We start from the raw sequence: 16,967 nt of genomic DNA on the forward strand, positions 1-16,967 counted from the left end.
ACAGGTGTAAACAACCATTCTTCAAACGCCCAACACTTCTATACTTTTGATTTCTGCATTAACTCTTTTCCTCATAGCTCGCTGTTTCACAGTTAATACCGGCCAAATCACAGCTTTGAGGCCTTTCTACGCCAACGTTTCTGAATTACGCAGAAAAATCCACCCAGGAAGCCAAGGAAGCTCGATACATCCACCCCGGCAAGGCCGACATCTGAGTTGCCATTGTTGAGCCAAGAAATGCTCTTGTAACGGCCTTTATTAAATTAACACTCGTAGACGCATCTTCATATTAGAGCGTCACTCAGCTATGCCTCCGTCCAACACACTAGCGGCCCTCATGGCCTCACCGGCAACATCAGGGGGCGACGCAACTGTCATGGCCAACGGCCAGACACTCCCTGACATATCTCTCGGATCACTGGGGTCAAGCTTCAAATCGGATGAGGAGGGTTATGTTCAACAGATTGGATCATCTGACCCTCCTTCCAAAGGTATGGGGCATGTGATGTCGTCCTTGGAAAGAAGCTCATGAACGCATGACAGCCAATCGACGTCGCTCTCCCGAAACATCGCATTTTCAGTCCATTTCCACTTCCTCACCACCTCGCGGGGCTCTCCTCACGGTATCGCCCCCCCCTACTGTCCGTAAATCATCTTCCCAATCAGCTCTGTCAAATACGCAGGCTCCACGTCGCCCACGAGTCTTACATCGACGAACCTCAAATTCTTCCATTGAATCAGATGACATATCGGGTCCGTTAGAAGCCAGGTACGGGAAAGAGGAAGATACGGATGATGAGGCGATATTGAGTGCTTTGAGCCTTGCAAGTCCAAAAAAAGAGTATGGAGCGGGCAAGGGAAGAGGCTATGTGGTCGGGACAAGTGCAAGGAATGGGAGGCATAGCGTCGCGGCTGGAGAACTCAACGGGCCCATGACTTTGCGTGATCAGGAAAAGGTAGGTCAGTAACATCTTGTATGTCCCTCTGCTGATTATTGGGCCCTCAGCAACTGGAAGAGACTAAAAAAGAGGTGTTCAACCTGCAACTCGAGAACCACTTTCTTAAGGAACGTCTATCCAATATGGCTCCCGAACACATTGAAGGTGCTCTCAAGGAAAACGTCAAACTCAAGCTGGAAATCCTTACCCTTGGGAAAGAGTTGAAGAAGCTGAAGAAGTTGGTCATGCAGCAAGATAAAGACTTGGCGGCTGCTGCCAGAGAAAGCGGGAAAAGTCAGGAAGCGAGAGAGTTTGAGAAGTTGTGGGGCCAGGAGAAGGAGAGAAGAAAGGCGGCGGAACAGGAAATAAAGATATTGCAGGAAGAGATGGGGGCAGATGGCATTAATGAGCTACGAAGCAAGCTGGAAGACGCAGAAGCGTCCGAAGACGTATGGCGCAAGAGGACGGAGGAACTTGAGGCCGAGCTGGAGGATCAGAAAGCCCTTAACGAGGATCAAATTGAACAGCTGGAGAGGTTTAGGGATGCAGCGGATAGAGCGCATGATGAAATAGAGAGAATGAGGGAAGAGTTGAAGGACGCAAAGTCTCTAAGCGAAAGCGTTGGTCTCGGCAAAGGCAGAGAGGCGCGGTTAGCTCAAAAAGTGCAGGAGCTCGAACAGGTGCGTACGATTATAGAAAGGTTGATAATTCTGACGAAAAATGTAGGAAAACGCATCTCTGCAGGCCGACCTTTCAATTGCAAAGAAAGGCGTCATGACTGAAGATGACGCCGAGCTTCTTGAAGAAGTGAGTTGTTGCGATTAACATCCAAAAGGCTGCGAATAACCTTTTATAGCGTCTCAATGAACTCCAAGATAAAGTGGCCGCTGCGCAACTCGAGCTCGACAATCGTGATCGTGAAGTTGACGAACTCAATGCGGAACTGGACGCAAAAGTCCGAGAGCACGAAAAAGAATTGCAACAGGTTGCGGAAGAATGGAGGGATGAAGTACTGGAGGCAAGGACACAAATTGACGAGCTGAAGGATGTAAGTTGTAGAAGAAAAGGACAGTTTAATCTATGCTAACAAGACCAGGCATTGGACGCTAGGGAGCAAGAAATAAAGGAGATTAGAGATTCCCTCCTTGAGAGAGAAGAGCATCTCACAGGTGCACTTGAAGAGATACAAGAACTCCAAGCTGCCAAAGCCATCACTCACGACCGGTTGGAAGAAACGCTCAAAAACATTGAACGTGACAATGTCGAAAAGGACGCAGAGTTGATGGATGCCAATCGTGAGATTGAAGAGCTGGGGCAGAGAGTGTATGAGTTGGAGGAAGCGCTGGAGGATCATCGAGCTAGGGAAGCCAATCTTAGCGCTGATTTGCGTAGCGCAGATGAGGAGTTTGAAAACGCCAAGGCGCATTACGAGGATCTGATCAATGTTCTCAAAGAAGCTCGACGAAAAATACAAGAAGAGAAAGAAGAGGCGCTTACTCGTCTTGGTCAAGAGAGGGAAGAGCGGAGATCTGATAGGGAGGGTATTAAGCGCGAACTGGATACTGAAAATTCACGTCTTCGTCAAGCCCTCTCTGAGAAGGAAACCCAAGCCTCACGTCTTCAATTCGAGCTTGATGCTGCTCGCGAAAGAATAGATCTTCGTGACCGCGACCTCTCTCAAGTTGAACGAAAGCTGCACGACCTTGAGGACGAGCGCCGTAAGCTTGGGGACGAGCACACGAGCAATAGGTTTGGATTGGAGCTTGAAATTGACAGGGTCAAGAGAGACTTGCAGAGGTGTGAGGATGAGCTGGATATCGCCAAAAGAGAATTGGAGGAGAGAAATGAAAATCTCAGAGATCGGGATATCGAGCTTGCTACCATGGTATGTCAACAGTCCGACATCAACGATCGTGTTAACCAGTTGATAGCTTGACAAACAACGTGACATTGAGAATAAACTGTCTTCCGAAAGGCAAGGAAGACTCAACATTTCTGACAAGCTTGATCAGACCTTAAAAGTATGTTTGCCGTGATATTGATCGGGAAAGGCTAATTCTATATATTATAGACGGCCAAGCAACATGAACGTGAAGCCAATCTGTTACGGGAACGCATCGAAGAGCTTGAACCTCTTCTCACCGAAACTCAGCAAGAGCGATTTCAGTTGCAAAAACAATCTGAGACTCAAAGACAGGAGAGAAGTGAACTGCTTCTTCGGGTGTTCAAAGATGTTAACAAATTCTTGGGGGTGGAGGTAAGAATACTTGTAATATTGGCGAGAGCGTTCAGGCTGACAGTGATTAGCACCACACGACACCAGCAAACTTTGCTCTATTTAGGGATACTCTTTTGCAGAGGTTAAAATCGATGATGAGCGTCAGAACAGAGTTTGAGAAGAAGCTAAAGGATACTGAGGCGTCAGTGGATCAGCGCATGGCGTGGGTTCCTTTGATTTCTGTATCTTATGATTGTGCTAATGATATTTTACAACTTGTAGGTCCCTCAAACGACAGCTTGAGGAGAAATGGCGTACACTGGACCAATTTGAAGCCGCCGTGAAGAAGCTCGAACTAACCAAGCGAGAATGGAGAAGCAAGTTCGCCATCAAGGAAGGGGAACTTCAGGCTGTTCAAGCTCGTAATAACGAACTTCATTCTCAGATCTCGTCCCTCAAATCTGATACTGCCTCTGGATCATCCTCCCAAGTTCGATCCCTTACAGAACGGGCCATCGCGGCCGAAAAGCGAGCTCAAACGGCGTCGAACCAGTTGGCGAGTTTGGAGGAAAGGCTGGCAGAGTACCAAACGAGGTACGGTCAGGCTGAGAGCAAGTGGGAAGCGCGGGTCAAAGAATACGAAAATAGGTTGCGGATCGCAGGGGAGAAGATTAAGACGGAAAAGCAGGGTGGAAAGGAGAGGGCTGTGCAGCTGGAGGCACAGGTCAGGTATGTATCTTCCATATACCTTCCGTCGAGCACGTGGCTAACGATATTGTAGAGAATTGGAGAAGCAAGTGCAAGAAGCGAGAAAAAGAAACCAGCGAGCAGAAAATGTGGTTGCAAGTGCGGCGCATTTGTTACCTGGATACGACGAACGAGCGGGGAGGACGCCGTGGTGATGAGCTGTTTATTTTTCCTATTATTATACTACTACTACATCATATGGGTTCGGTGTACATATAATATGATGCTTTTCCCTTTTGTTTCTTGGATTGCGTACGTATGGTGGTAATGACGGTATGGGCTATAAAGTAATTAATGGAAACGAGAAAATGACATCTCCTTGCGAGGGGGGGGACCGCACTTGTTGAATCGGCCTGAAGTCATCCTTTGCCTCCACTCTCTGACTCCACTGACGTCAGCCCCGTCTCTATACTTATAACTTTCTCTTCCCAGAGCGGTATATAATTCGTGCTGCATATTATCCATCGCCATGCTTCTAAGACCGCCGCTATTCACAAAGCTCACAAAGACTTCCCGTCTCATCCGCCCTATCCTCACCACAAGACATTTCAGAACAACACCACTTACAATGGGAGACGATCAGCCTAAAATCATCACCGCTTACCCCGTCAGTTTTTCCAGTCCCAGTCTACAGGGTACCAATTGATCGCCTCGCAGGAGCTTACCGATATCAAAGCCCAGCACCAGAGTCTTCCAGGCAAGGATGTGGACATGGATCCTCTTGCGGAGTTTACCAAACTGGAAACCTGGGACGATGACGGCAAACCATACTTGAAGGAATACACTGGAAGTGGGAAGCTGAAGGGCAAGAAGGCCATCGTTACTGGTGGCGATTCTGGTATTGGCAGAGCTGCAGCCCAAATGTTCGCCCGCGAAGGTGCAGATGTAACCATCGTATACCTTCCTGAGGAGGAACAAGAGTACGTTAAGAAGTTCATAAGCCTTATTTAGATTTCCTAGCTTACGCATACCGTGCGTAGTGCCCAGCGAGTTAAAAAGGCTATCGAACAAGACGGACAGCAATGTCTTACAATCGCTCATGACCTTATGCAGGCCGACCTCGCAGCAGATGTCGTCAAGCAGCACATGGACAAATTTGGCAAGCTGGATATCCTGGTGAACAATGCCAGTAAGCAAATCATGTCCCAGTCCATCGCAGAAATCGAGGTAGATTTAGGCCCGTCTCTTGGTTTGCTAAGCTGACTGGATATTTCAATAGCTTGAAAACGTGGAAAGCACATTCAGAAGCAACATTCTTGCCATGTTTGCCCTCACTAAAGCCGCAGTTCCTCATCTCAAGCGAGGATCAACGATCATCAACACCTCTTCTGTTACCGCCTTCAAAGGATCAGTTGCTATGGTCGATTATGCTTCCACCAAGGGAGCCATCGTCTCCTATACCAGGTCATTGGCTGTGCAACTCGCCCCCCAGGGTATCCGGGTAAACGGTGTCTGCCCTGGCCCCGTTTATACTCCTTTGCAGCCAGCTTCTAGGCCTCCTGACAACATGGAGGGATGGTCTGTCGGCGGCCCTCCCTTACACGGTCGAGCTTCTATGCCCGCTGAGATGGGTCCGGCATACGGTGAGTTTGACGTTGTTGAACTGCGCTATGCGAACGGATCTGATATTTCTCAGTATTCCTTGCTTCATCTGACGCAAATGCTATGACTGGCCATTTCTTGCACCTCAACAACGGCCAGTGGCTTGGTTAGACACCATTAAGAAAAAATAATAAATAATATCGAAACGATAATGAGTGTTTAGCAATTGTGGTAGTAGAAGTTCCATAGTCACTGTCCAACTGTATTTTGTCGCCCCATGCATCAGTGCATTAAATATTCGTTTCAGCATGGTCCTTTCAGATTTCTTGACGTTTCCATCATGAAACTTGCGTACCGCCTTACTCACATCCCCTAGTCAAGTCAAGCGGATGCTGCATAATAATCATACAATATGACAATCATATCCCAGCATTTATTTATACAAGAATTGACAACTGTAAACCTTCTCGTCGGCATCCCAGTGCTCCCATGTCGACTCCGGGTCTTCATCAACGTCAACCATCTCTTTTGAGGGGATGGCAAATGCTATGGTCTCGTATGGCTCGGCTGCCAACTACAACCTATAGTTTAGTAGGGCGGAAGAAATGTCCGATTGAGTAGAACTCACAACTAAGTACTGGAAAGCTTTATTGGGAATCTCTCGCCGTTGTTCAAAAGCAGACATGAACCTCCTTCTTGGCCTCTCTCCCGCTTTTATCTCAGGTAAAGACACAGTGAATAATAAACCCATCCTTTGACTGACAGGCTCTCGAATTTTGATGATTTTGTATCCTGGGCCGTGAATCAGACTCCTGAGAGGCAAGATTGGACGTCGAAACCGACTTACCAGGTCTTCCAATCTTAACAAACACTTTCTTCTTCACTTGTTGCGCGGCTGTGGGAGCTTGGATCATTAATGTCTGATCCTTGTTGTCCTTGGCTGCACGCCTAGCAAGGTTTGTTTGATGTTTCTTTCCTTGAGTGTGGGCAAGGTAAGAACCCTCGTTGACGTGAAGAGTGAGACAAAGACGGCATTCTAATGTACCGAGATGGGTCCTATGAATGACAGAATGTCAGAAAACAATAATTTGACATCGTAACAAGCACAAGCACTGACCTAAGGATATAGGGATCTTTGGCCAAGTCAATAGTCTCCAAAGCAAGTTTTCGAAGACGTTCTCTCCTGTCCACTGCTGTCTCGGATGCACCAGCTACAGAGAAATACATCAATAACGCTTCGCATTTTGACGAATGCACAACACTCACCGACACCACCACTACCCTTGTTTGCACCTGCTCGATTCTGCAAACGGGTCAGTACGTTTTATTGATAAGGAAAACAGACAGCTGCTGCTTACTTGGTAATCTGCATTCAGAGAAGAAGTCAGCACTGACGTTGAGCAATACAAACAGTGGAGCTGTGCCTACCCATAGTTACTCTCGTGCGCTGCTTATTTTTGCTCCTGGGATATGGACGATTGAAAATGAACGAAGGATGCAAGAGGAAAACGTCGGAGTAAGCGAACAAACGAAGGATCCGTCGAAGGCGGGCGTATGAAGAGCGGGACCAAATTTCACGGAGGTGGAGGCTCATCATCTCTTTCGGCAACTTTTCGCAGTATACTTGACTTTCTCGATATACAGCACACTGAAAGCTATCGTGGCAATGTCCTTGTTCCCCTCAGCATTCGAATCAGGAGTATCCAAAATTTCTCCCACACTCGCTTCAGCAGGCAAGGGAGGCAAAAAGACCAACAAGCGCAAGCATTCAGACGCGAACGCCGGTTTAGGGCAGGCCCAGCAAGTAAAGCAGGCTGATGCCAACTTTGAGAAACTCATGAGAAAGTTTGAGGGAGGAGAGGCGATTGGAAAGGAAGAAGGAAAAGAAAGCATGGGCGTAGTCGGGAAGAAAAGGAATAAGAAAAACAAGAGCAGACAGGTCAACGACGAGGAGATAGTGCACAGCACACCCAGAGCAAAAGGCGACAAGCCCAAGCCCAAGCCCACGCCCAAGTCGGACCAAGCCAAGCTGAACCAAGCCGCAAAACAGAATCAGACAGATACACCTCCCTCCAAGAAATCAAAGGCTAACAAGATCACTCCGGGCTTCAAACTGGAGCCTGTCCAGCTGCCCATCCCGATACCTCCTCCATCAAAGGGCACCAAGCTCAAGGTCGGTGGGGAGGGAAACCTTACGGAGATGCAAAAGGATATGCAGGCCAAGCTGGAAGGCGCCAGGTTCAGGCGGGTACCCTGCCAACTTGTTCTACAGTGCCAGGCTAACGTACCTTGCATGATAGATGGATCAACGAACAACTGTACTCAACGCCTTCCACTGAAGCTTTGGCAATGATGAGAAAAGATCCCAAGATATTTGCCGATGTCAGTCTGATATACGGCATCGTCTGTTTCAAAGCTAATTTTATTTGCAGTACCACCAGACACATCGTCTTCTCACTTCAGCCTGGCCCTCCCCTCCTCTCCCTCACATGATCAACCTCCTCTCTTCTCTTCCGTCTGGCACTGTCATTGCCGATTTAGGCTGTGGTGATGCTGGCTTGGCACGAGCTCTTGTACCTCAAGGGAAAATTGTAATGAGTTTTGACTTGGTGGGGGACAATGGCGTTCTTGGAGCTGAGACAACAGAAAGCAATGCGGCCGGCGGATGGGTAGTTGAAGCAGATTTTTTGGAAAAGGTTCCTTTGCCTGGCCGACCTGGTGGATTGGACTACGGTGTTTCTGCTACTGAGGAGAGCGAAGGAAAGGGGAAGAGGAAGAACAAGAAGAAGGGTAGCAGGAAGAGGGATGTGGCATCATCTGAGATCGTGGATGCCGTAGTTTGTTGCCTGAGTTTGATGGGGACCAACTGGGTTGGAGGCATCAGCGAGGCCTGTAGGATTCTGAAGCAGGGGTAAGTGTATTTTCTTCAGATCTCCTTGCAGGGACAACAATTTAATTATTTGCTACAGAGGTACTTTCCATGTGGCTGAAGTGACCTCTCGGTTCACTTCCACAGAAGCTTTTGTTTCCACCGTTGAATCGTTTGGTTTCGAGCTTGAGGAGGAGTCTCAGCCATCGACACACTTTACTCTTTTCCGTTTCACAAAGAACTCTGAAGTCCCTCTGGGACCTGTCAAAGGTCAGGAAGGATGGGAGGAAAGGGTACGCAAGGGGGAAGAAATCTTGAGAGCTTGTGTTTACAAGAAGCGGTAGGCACTTGTGTAAACTCCCATATGGTTCAATTTATTATGTAAGCCCTGTCCTAGGCAGACCAACTGTACATAGATAGAGATGCAGATATAAAATGGATAGGCTCTGTAATGTATTATATTATCAACAAGATGATTTTTGTCTGCTCTAATCACCTATCGTCCGTCTAGCATCCTGGTCCCATGATGTATGGGTTCTTTTACCCCTCTCTGAAATTATTATACTATTTATTCACAAATACGCTATTCCACGCTCACATTTTTACACTTCGACAACATCTCCCACACAGCATCTGCACCCCTTTCTGAAATCAAGTATTCCGCTGCACATTACCCCAGCCGCACGAAACGCACCACCATCATTGACGGTGATGGTGGGTATTCTAAACTGTGCGGGCCCGATACCGGGTAGATCTGATAAGGTATCCCTGCCATAGCTTTGCAAGCTGGTAGGGTCCGACACCGCTCTGACATTGACACCACCACCAAGAGTAGGAAGGTCTCCAGCCACCAAAGCTGGAAAGACACCTGGGGTATTTTCGTCAACCACAAAAGGCGGCAAATCGATCCCCTCGCTAATTCTCGGTCCATCGTCTGATGACGCTCTCCTGAGGGGATTCGATAAACCAAAAAAGGATTCGCGCTTCTTCTCCTTGCTATCAGGAACGTTGTCACTTCCAGTAGGAGGTGTGGCGGGGAATCCCCAAGACTTGAGACGAGTGAAATCGGGGGTAAAGCGTTTGGAAATAGACGATTCGGAATCGTCAACCTTGTCGATGGTAAAGGGCTTGGGGGAGGCAAGAGCGGGGGACGTAGGAAGGTCGGTTTGAGGAGGGGTCAGACTCGGCGTAGTCTCCCGTGAGGTCGCTGATCTGGATAAGAGAATCTCATCACCGGAATCCTCATCTTGCTCCGTGCGTCCTGTAAGCTGATGATGACCTTGGGCTGCTACGTGGCCACGCAAATCGTTCAGCTTGACCAATGCCATCTCTTTTGCCCGGTGCTCTTGCTGCAGCTTTCCAGTAAGAGTGAACAACTGCTCCCTCATTTGTGCTATTAACCGAGATTCCGCTGCTTGTTGAGACTGGGAATAAATGTCGGATCTCTCGGTGGGAAGAGAAGAAATGCTTGAGAGACGATCGCCCACTAAGTTTTCACCGTCAGTCGGGAATCCATCTCTTTTGTCTTTCAAAAATCGATTTTAAAAATAAAAAAGACTCACACTTTCTGACACGTTCTCTAAGCACGACGCTCTCTTTTCTTTCACTATCTAGCCTTTCTTCCAACGTACGACACTTTTCTTTCCAAAAACCCAACTCATCCCTCAGACTTTCGTTTTCACGCTCCATATCAAGCTGAACATCGCTCCAATATGAGCGGTCTAGAGAGTCTCGAGAAAGTTCAGAGCTAGGACGGCCACTCTCAATGGAGGAGCGCGCAAGATCGATACGCGCAGAAGCGGAACGACGCCTCTCTAAAGAACCTTCCTCTTCCATCTCGTTAACCTCGGTCAAAACTCTCCCAGAGCCAGCATCTCCTGTCAGGCGCACTCTGGGACAGGGCCTCATCCCCCGAGTGACTGTATTTGCCCATATTCCCTTTATAGAAGAGTTGTTCCCCCCTGAGACTGTCGAGCCTGAGGTTAGGGACGGGCTAGCGATAAGCTCTCCGAGTTCCTTGCTGCCGGAAGACGAGGCATCTTTTTTATATGAAATTGACCCTCTAGAGCCCGCGTTTGACGTGGTTCTTTTCGGTGTTGGGCCACGGTGGTTGGACATGCCAGCGTCGCTGTTAGATCGGTTAGGGCGGCCTCGACCTATCGTACCATAACTTTTCGTCGGTGAGGATGAGCCTATGCTTCCAGCTGAAGGTGGAGGGGAAGTAAGTGATTGGGGAAAGGAGTATCTGTCCGATGAGGACGGAGTTTTGTAATGACGCGGGGAGGATATACTTGAAGACAGACGAAGCTCCCTCAGGCCTGAAGGGGATACCGCAGATTCGGGGTCTTGTGGAGCATTCTCGGGAGGAATGGTCGGCACGACAGGTGCAGCTGTATCCTCTTCCTCCGCTTCTTCCTGTACGTTTCCCAGCATTTTCTCTTCGTCTTCTTCCGACTCGTCAACTTCTTGCAAAGCACTCAATTGCCTATTCATCGTCGGCCTCTTCCCTATGCTCGCATCGTTGACTTCCATCCCGTAATCCAGCGGGTCTTCTTTAGGACCGGACATCGATAAGGAACCGTGGGGAAGGCCGAAAGATTGGCCTGAACACCTTTCCGGCGTGTCGGCTGACTGCCCATCGGCCGGCGAGGCCCCAGAGAAGGGTGATGCGGAGAGTGGCGAGGGGGAAGACGATCCTAATGGCAAGGGGAGAAACGAGAAGGACGGTTGATTGGACCATGAAAATGTGGGTTGGCCGAAAGCACCCGAAAGCGGACGGTTGGATGAGGCCACAGACGAAGAATCTTCGTCATCCAAATCAGGAAGACTAATTTCTGCTACCGGCGACTCGACGAACGGAGATGTTGATCGCGATTCAGACCCGGTAAGCTTTTCCAAAGCTCGACGTCTGGACTCTTCCTTCTCTTTTTCAGCCTCTGCGCCCCGGCCCGATGGTTCAAACTTGAGTCTTTGGCTGTTTAGCCCTGCCAGTCTCGATGGTTTTGATTCACCATGGGGCGAGGTGGGAGAGACGGGAGAGCCAACGGATGGAGAGTGGAGAACGTTGAAAGAGCTGGGACGGGAGGCAGCATTTTGGAGTTTGATGTTTGGTAAAGAGATGGAATTTGAGCGGGTGTGGGAGTGTCGCTTCTTCTTTGTTTGCGCAGGAGGTGATGAAGGACCAGCGGCTGATCTGGGAGGGGAGAGTGCATTGGAAGGTGGACGAGCCAGTAGGAGACTGGGTGGTCTCGAAGAGGTGTTTGAGAAGCGGCGTGGAGATGTTGGGGACGAAAGAGGCGAGGACACAAGTTCATGTCCTAATATGGACTGGGAGCCCAGCCTGGCTGGCTGACGACGTTGGGGCGGAAACGGCCCTGCTGCAGGCTTGGACGCAAAGGAGAAGGCGGATAGTCGCGCAGCGACGTGTTCATACTCCCCGTCGTGTCCTTTACCTTGCTCCTGCTCGTCCTCTTGCGGAATAGGGGATTTTTCCAGCATGGGCGTTGGAGGAGTCGTGGCGGTCTGTTCAGGCTGGTCTCCATAGACACCCACGACGGACGGCCTTACCGGCGCCTGCGACACCGCGCCAGAAGGCAGCGCGATGGAGGACCTCTGCCGTCTGTGGGCGTGGCTCGCTGCGCTGTGTCTGTGGGCCTGGGCGGGGGCGGTGGGCGTGTCGTCGCGGACCTGCTTCGCCCTGCGCCTGCCGTCCGTCCGGTCGTGGGCCGCTGTGCCGCGGGCGTTGAGGCTGGGTTCTGTGGTGAGCGGCATCCTGGGCTGTGGGGTGTGAGCACGTGCGGGTGACGGGGGCGGCGTACCTTTTTGGTTGCCGGGGCGAGTCTGTGGGCCCTCCTGTCTGCGAGCGCCGCGGGGGGAGACATCGGCGGGGGAGGGAGCTGCGAAAGAATGCGGGACACGGACAAGGCGCGTGCGTCGCTGGGCGTCTGCGAACAAACAAACAGCCTAGTACGCGAGCCCCACGTGTTTCACGCCGGCACGCGGGCTCAGGAGGGTGGGTGTGCAACAGGCGTGCGCGGAGGGAGCAGAGAGTAGGCACGCCGGTCGAGGGAGGAGGGTGTGAAGAGGCGGTTGGTGACGGTGCAGCGGCGGCGATGGATATTATGTGCTGTTCAAGGAGAGACGCGTCTTCATCCCACAACAACCCAGGAACATGCGCAGGGAACATGGAAGCTTAATCCCCGCACCCTGCTATTTAATTCAACTCGGGCTCGTACCCGTTCCTTGTCTCTTTGTCTTTCCTCCCTGCTCTTCTGTCCATAGCGTACGCACTGGGTCAGCTATCCCTAGATAAGGTATAGTAATATGCGTCCCATTCGCAGCGATACATTCGACATTCGAACGGACGGCGCAGGGACCCTGTCTCAGCCTCGCTCAGGAACGAGACGACGCGTCTTTTCCGGCACCAACACTTCAATATCAGTCACCACCCGTCATCATCACCAATCATCAGCCATCTGTCATGAAATCCTCGGCGCCCGTCACTCGCCGCCCGCGAAACCCCCTTTTTCGTCAATAATCTACTACACAGAGGAATCTTGCTGTAGCTCAACGACTAGAACACTGGCTTGATGTATCGCAGTTCAGCAACCATTACTATCTCGATACACGTTCCAAACACTTGATTCATTCGCATTCCACCTCCAAACACCTTCGTATTCCACCTCCAAACACCTTCGTATTCCACCTCCAAACACCTTCGTATTCCACCTCCAAACACCTTCATAAACAATCCTAAATATCCTCCTCTTGACCGATAGTAGCAAAGCTGAGCGGGGTAAACGGCTGCATCCAAAACCATCAGTCACTTGCAATCTCTTGATGACAACAACAACAACACAAAAAGAACAGATACTCACATAGCCTCCAGCCATGTAATGCTTTCCATTCGCTTCGACCCAGTGCAACCTCAAAGCGTGCAAAAACGCGGACAAACCTTCCATGACACACAAGATACCGACCGTACCCCCAAACCACACCGCAAACATGACGAACAAGAAGACGGCGCGGGAAATCAGCCCGCCGTTAAAGTCAAACGCAAGTTGCAGGGTCATGGACCAAAGCACCTCTGACAGTTGTGCGTGGGCAAGGGAAAGCGCCCAGAGTCGGAGGTAGGAAGCACTATGACGGCGATTATAAACTCGAAGACTCGACATTGAAATGCAAAACGATAAACACTTACGTGTTCGAGATACAACCAAGACAAAACTCGATCGTATGAATGACCTGATGCACAATAATATCTCCCATCTCAAATGGCTGAATCACATAAATGACATTGATTAGCTCAAAACTAAAGCTCAAATCCCAACATTCATTTACTCACATGTTCCTCGTCAGAACTCTCTGCTACAGCCATACCAACTTCCTCCTCTTCCTCCGCCCGGCTTTCTGCACCAATAGAGTCCCTTCCGTGCATCCCCCCATTATCCTGTCCCTGCAACCCTTGATAGCCCTGAGCGACGATACGTTGGTGCTCCTTCCAGAGCATATATGGCTTCAGCGCAAGCATCCACGGAACACAGACAAGGGCGATGAGGAGGAGGACGACCTGGATGAAGCCTTGCCCAGCGTATAGCTGAGTCCCAGGCTCGATAGTCCCCGGGGAAAGGAACATGTAAATCAACATGTTGAGCAATCCCGGCGGGCTAGTGACAGATTGAGACCAGTCGACAGACCACTTGTAGATGATGCAAACGACGAGGTAACCAAAAATCGAGTGGAAGAAGAGCATCTGAGGGATGAATTCGGCATAAATGTTGAGCGGTTTCTTGAAATGAATGTGGTTCGGCACTTGGAGACAGATTGCAAAAGTCATCTAGACAAAAGTACGAGATTTGTCAGTGTGTACCCCGTTCCCAGTGACGCGTATAGAAAAGGAAACTTACATGGATGACACCAAGGATGATTGACATTTTCATCTTGTAAGAATTGTTAAAGATCAAGGCATTATCCGAACCGTGCCACATGGGGTCCATGCCAAAGGGATAAATGTTTCCCGTTGGCTCTGCCTCGATAAGTCCTGTAGAATTGGAAGGCCATTCCCATCCAGATTGCCACAGGTGAAGCGTCTTGGAAAAGATGTCGTTGTACATGAAACCGGTAAAGACAGAAAAGATGCCCATGAGAACGATTAGGTATCGACCGCTAAATAAATGTCTTGTGTGTCAGATTTAAACACAAAAGATGCTGAAATGAAATACAAAACGTACAAGAAAAATGTCTCAACATTCTCATTGACACCATTTTTCGCAATCTGCCTCTCCCAAAAGATCATCGCCGCAGCAGTCAAGAACATCAAAATACCGTGACCAATATCACCAAACATGACTGCAAACAAGAATGGGAATGTAATGACAGCATACAAACCGGGATTAACTTCTTGGTATGTGGCAATACCATAAGAGTCGATTAGAGTCTGGAAACCTTCAGTAAACTTGTTGGTCCTGTGGAACGTGGGAGGAGTCTGGTGGGTACGGAGCTCTGAGAGGATGGCAGGCACAGAAGTACCAGCAGTATCCATCGCACGACGCAAACCGAGCTGGATAGCGGTGATGTCTCGAGAAGGACACCAGCCTTCAGCGACAAGGGTCTTTCGACCTTGGTCATAGCTCAACAAGTTGAGCGTCTTGTAGATTTCCTCTTCGCGCATGACAGCGTCAGTCCACGCCTCGAGGGATTCAGCGATTTTGCTGAGCTCTACACGACGGGTTTGACCCATATTGTACAGGACATTATCAACATCTTCAAGGCGCGCAGAGACTTGGCGCAGAGCGTCGGATCGCTTGTCGGTAGCGGAATCAATGTTGTAGAGCGTGCCACCCATGGATTCGGCGACCTTGCGAATCTTGGCGAGAAGCTCTTGACCATGAGCGAAAATGATGAAAACATCCTTGAAAGTCTCCTTCCCAGAGACAGTATCGACAAAGGGCTCCTCAATTTCAGAGTAGTTCATGTAGAGGTTACCCCTCAAGACTCGCCAGAGAATACGCTCAAATGTGGGCATTCGGGCACGATCAATAGTACCGGCGACAAACTCGAGGTCAAAACCGGACAAGCCACTCTCACCTGGGAGTGTTCCATACTCGGCAGCATGCTCAAGCAGAGGAGCGGCGTCGCTGCTGTCCTCCATTGACGTTCGAATCTCGGTATGGCGATGGCCGGCCTTATTAAGCGGTTTAGCCGCTTATCCCATCCGATTGAACAAATGAGCACTTACCTCGTCAAAGAACCCAGCGGTTTCCTTCAAGACACACTTGTTCTCCTCCAGTTCGCTCTTCCTCCTACCTAATTCTTCCCAACTCTTGTTCATTTCGTTCAGCCTCCTCTCGTGTTCCTTGAGCTTCTCCTCCAGTTCATCGTACGCGTTCTGAGCACGCGGGCCTACGGTAGTGAACGGCGGGACAGCTGCAAGAGGTGGTACTCCAAGCGGAGGGGAGAGAGATGTGATTTGCGAGCGGAAGAAACGAAGACGTCGAGCCATCTCGGCGAGACGACGTAGACGTGGAGTAAAAGGTCGTTGGAAGGAAGTCAACGAAGGGTTGAGCTGTGACGAGTCAGGCTATGCATCCTTTCATGTGAGTTCATACGTACATCCTTGAACTGGAAATTGCTCATCTCTGCCAGCTCTGAGATAGTGTCATGTGCTACTTCTGACGGGATGTACAGCTGTACAAGGGACATCTCCTCCGAGCCTGTGGTATGTCAGTTGGGTGAACGCTGTGACTGGAAGGTGACGCACGGAAGAGAGAGGGGTAATTCGTCGCCATGGCTGGCAGAATGGTCTCCGTCGAGAAGTATGGCTGGAGTAAAGATGCAGTATAAATATTGACCCAATAGCAGTGAGTGCCGACACAAGGGGAGAACGGTGACGAGGAGGGGTTATGTAAGTGAGTACGTTACGTAACCAGCTTGCTACACCCGACCGGATGGAGTATAGAAAAGAAGAGTGAAATCTCTCACTATGAATGTCCATCCGCCATGTGGAAGGTTATCTACTACCTCAACCTCGCCCTCTACACCATACTCCTCATTTCCACCTCCTTTCTCGCAGTCCTCATCGCCATAGTATGCTCACTCACAGGCCGCAGACTCAACACAAACTACTTCGTAGCCCGCACCTTCTATTGTATTGCAGGCACGATACTCGGATGGAAATTCCAGGTCGAAGGCGAGCAGTATCTCTGGGAGCTTAGTGGAGAGCACGGTGGTGGAAAGGCGAATGAAAAGGGTAGGAGTATGGTCATGGTCGGCAATCATCAGAGGTGTGTACCTCCTTGTCGTGTCGCGCATCCATTGGGGTTGAACTTGGAACAGCTTCGTCGACATTCTTTACTTGGGAAGGATCTTCCCCAAACATGCCGCCATCATGGCTAAAAAGTCCATTCAGTGGATCCCAGGGCTTGGATGGTTTAGTATGTTGTCCCGTTCGACATGATGATGTCTCGTGGTAATCTGACCCTCCGCCCTTCGCAGTGATGATGTCCGGCACCGTCTTCATCAATCGTTCAAACAACAAGTCGGCCATTGCCTCTCTTCAACATGCTGGTGAAGAAATGAAGCGAAAGAGGGCAAGTCATTACTTTTGCCCATAGCATTATCGCTCACGTCGCGTAGATATCGCTTTGGATCTTCC

At 49.8% G+C, this 16,967-nt stretch overlaps 7 protein-coding genes across 7 annotated transcripts in view; 4 read left to right on the forward strand and 3 right to left on the reverse strand.

Annotated features, from left to right (window-relative positions):
* Nucleotides 1–62: 62 nt before the first annotated feature.
* On the forward strand, nucleotides 63–4,236 carry CND02270 (conserved hypothetical protein). Its single transcript, XM_024656995.1, has 11 exons — nucleotides 63–491; nucleotides 544–956; nucleotides 1,007–1,618; nucleotides 1,665–1,745; nucleotides 1,795–1,986; nucleotides 2,035–2,823; nucleotides 2,870–2,959; nucleotides 3,010–3,195; nucleotides 3,246–3,379; nucleotides 3,439–3,885; nucleotides 3,938–4,236. Exons 1-11 carry the CDS (start codon nucleotides 308–310, stop codon nucleotides 4,056–4,058), a joined length of 3,249 nt encoding a protein of 1,082 aa, XP_024512725.1. The 5' UTR covers nucleotides 63–307; the 3' UTR covers nucleotides 4,059–4,236.
* Nucleotides 4,237–4,308: 72 nt separating this feature from the next.
* Nucleotides 4,309–5,733, forward strand: CND02280 (oxidoreductase, putative). Its single transcript, XM_570275.2, has 5 exons — nucleotides 4,309–4,510; nucleotides 4,561–4,823; nucleotides 4,884–5,070; nucleotides 5,123–5,486; nucleotides 5,540–5,733. The coding sequence occupies exons 1-5, from the start codon at nucleotides 4,373–4,375 to the stop codon at nucleotides 5,614–5,616; spliced, it is 1,029 nt and encodes a 342-aa protein (XP_570275.2). The 5' UTR covers nucleotides 4,309–4,372; the 3' UTR covers nucleotides 5,617–5,733.
* On the reverse strand, nucleotides 5,714–6,962 carry CND02290 (conserved hypothetical protein). The gene is made up of 7 exons (XM_570447.2): nucleotides 6,874–6,962; nucleotides 6,804–6,811; nucleotides 6,712–6,748; nucleotides 6,563–6,656; nucleotides 6,293–6,501; nucleotides 6,074–6,237; nucleotides 5,714–6,019 (listed from the first exon to the last, which is right to left on the reverse strand). The coding sequence occupies exons 1-7, from the start codon at nucleotides 6,875–6,877 to the stop codon at nucleotides 5,879–5,881; spliced, it is 657 nt and encodes a 218-aa protein (XP_570447.1). The 5' UTR covers nucleotides 6,878–6,962; the 3' UTR covers nucleotides 5,714–5,878.
* A 121-nt stretch (nucleotides 6,963–7,083) lies between these two features.
* CND02300 (conserved hypothetical protein) lies at nucleotides 7,084–8,759 on the forward strand. Its single transcript, XM_570433.2, has 4 exons — nucleotides 7,084–7,689; nucleotides 7,746–7,827; nucleotides 7,878–8,356; nucleotides 8,415–8,759. Exons 1-4 carry the CDS (start codon nucleotides 7,112–7,114, stop codon nucleotides 8,656–8,658), a joined length of 1,383 nt encoding a protein of 460 aa, XP_570433.1. The 5' UTR covers nucleotides 7,084–7,111; the 3' UTR covers nucleotides 8,659–8,759.
* Nucleotides 8,735–12,419, reverse strand: CND02310 (hypothetical protein). The gene is made up of 3 exons (XM_024656996.1): nucleotides 12,133–12,419; nucleotides 9,877–12,091; nucleotides 8,735–9,800 (listed from the first exon to the last, which is right to left on the reverse strand). Exons 1-3 carry the CDS (start codon nucleotides 12,193–12,195, stop codon nucleotides 8,917–8,919), a joined length of 3,162 nt encoding a protein of 1,053 aa, XP_024512729.1. The 5' UTR covers nucleotides 12,196–12,419; the 3' UTR covers nucleotides 8,735–8,916.
* A 527-nt stretch (nucleotides 12,420–12,946) lies between these two features.
* Nucleotides 12,947–16,158, reverse strand: CND02320 (vacuolar (H+)-ATPase subunit, putative). The gene is made up of 9 exons (XM_570271.2): nucleotides 16,074–16,158; nucleotides 15,926–16,026; nucleotides 15,552–15,878; nucleotides 14,545–15,497; nucleotides 14,221–14,479; nucleotides 13,659–14,150; nucleotides 13,515–13,591; nucleotides 13,192–13,453; nucleotides 12,947–13,117 (listed from the first exon to the last, which is right to left on the reverse strand). The coding sequence occupies exons 1-9, from the start codon at nucleotides 16,099–16,101 to the stop codon at nucleotides 13,067–13,069; spliced, it is 2,550 nt and encodes an 849-aa protein (XP_570271.1). The 5' UTR covers nucleotides 16,102–16,158; the 3' UTR covers nucleotides 12,947–13,066.
* A 150-nt stretch (nucleotides 16,159–16,308) lies between these two features.
* The window catches only part of CND02330 (transferase, putative), a 3,033-nt gene continuing 2,374 nt past the window's right edge, over nucleotides 16,309–16,967 (forward strand). The window contains exons 1-4 of the mRNA XM_570434.2: nucleotides 16,309–16,596; nucleotides 16,649–16,746; nucleotides 16,808–16,902; nucleotides 16,949–16,967. The exon at nucleotides 16,949–16,967 is cut by the window's right edge and continues 78 nt beyond it. Coding sequence (XP_570434.1) covers nucleotides 16,313–16,596; nucleotides 16,649–16,746; nucleotides 16,808–16,902; nucleotides 16,949–16,967 — 496 coding nt within the window. The 5' untranslated portion in view covers nucleotides 16,309–16,312. The remainder of the gene's footprint in view (nucleotides 16,597–16,648; nucleotides 16,747–16,807; nucleotides 16,903–16,948) is intronic.

Source organism: Cryptococcus neoformans (assembly GCF_000091045.1).
Source record: "Cryptococcus neoformans var. neoformans JEC21 chromosome 4 sequence".
Classification (NCBI taxonomy): domain Eukaryota; kingdom Fungi; phylum Basidiomycota; class Tremellomycetes; order Tremellales; family Cryptococcaceae; genus Cryptococcus; species Cryptococcus deneoformans.

Bases quoted from the DNA above. Each gene is read 5' to 3' on its own strand.
- CND02270 (XM_024656995.1), top strand. From the start codon at position 308: ATGCCTCCGTCCAACACACTAGCGGCCCTCATGGCCTCACCGGCAACA. The intron at 492-543 runs GTATGGGGCATG...AACGCATGACAG, and splicing joins ATCTGACCCTCCTTCCAAAG to CCAATCGACGTCGCTCTCCC. The intron at 1,619-1,664 runs GTGCGTACGATT...CGAAAAATGTAG, and splicing joins AAGTGCAGGAGCTCGAACAG to GAAAACGCATCTCTGCAGGC.
- CND02280 (XM_570275.2), top strand. From the start codon at position 4,373: ATGCTTCTAAGACCGCCGCTATTCACAAAGCTCACAAAGACTTCCCGT. The intron at 4,511-4,560 runs GTCAGTTTTTCC...ATCGCCTCGCAG, and splicing joins AAATCATCACCGCTTACCCC to GAGCTTACCGATATCAAAGC. The intron at 5,487-5,539 runs GTGAGTTTGACG...GATATTTCTCAG, and splicing joins TGAGATGGGTCCGGCATACG to TATTCCTTGCTTCATCTGAC.
- CND02290 (XM_570447.2), bottom strand. The intron at 6,502-6,562 runs GTCAGTGCTTGT...TGTCATTCATAG, and splicing joins AAAGATCCCTATATCCTTAG to GACCCATCTCGGTACATTAG. The intron at 6,238-6,292 runs GTAAGTCGGTTT...TTCACGGCCCAG, and splicing joins TGTTAAGATTGGAAGACCTG to GATACAAAATCATCAAAATT.
- CND02300 (XM_570433.2), top strand. From the start codon at position 7,112: ATGTCCTTGTTCCCCTCAGCATTCGAATCAGGAGTATCCAAAATTTCT. The intron at 7,690-7,745 runs GCGGGTACCCTG...CTTGCATGATAG, and splicing joins CTGGAAGGCGCCAGGTTCAG to ATGGATCAACGAACAACTGT. The intron at 8,357-8,414 runs GTAAGTGTATTT...TATTTGCTACAG, and splicing joins TGTAGGATTCTGAAGCAGGG to AGGTACTTTCCATGTGGCTG.
- CND02310 (XM_024656996.1), bottom strand. From the start codon at position 12,195: ATGTCTCCCCCCGCGGCGCTCGCAGACAGGAGGGCCCACAGACTCGCC. The intron at 12,092-12,132 runs GTACGCCGCCCC...CACACCCCACAG, and splicing joins TCGCCCCGGCAACCAAAAAG to CCCAGGATGCCGCTCACCAC. The intron at 9,801-9,876 runs GTGAGTCTTTTT...GTGAAAACTTAG, and splicing joins TAGAGAACGTGTCAGAAAGT to TGGGCGATCGTCTCTCAAGC.
- CND02320 (XM_570271.2), bottom strand. From the start codon at position 16,101: ATGGCGACGAATTACCCCTCTCTCTTCC. The intron at 14,151-14,220 runs GTAAGTTTCCTT...ACTTTTGTCTAG, and splicing joins TCATCCTTGGTGTCATCCAT to ATGACTTTTGCAATCTGTCT. The intron at 13,592-13,658 runs GTGAGTAAATGA...TATGTGATTCAG, and splicing joins AGAGTTCTGACGAGGAACAT to CCATTTGAGATGGGAGATAT.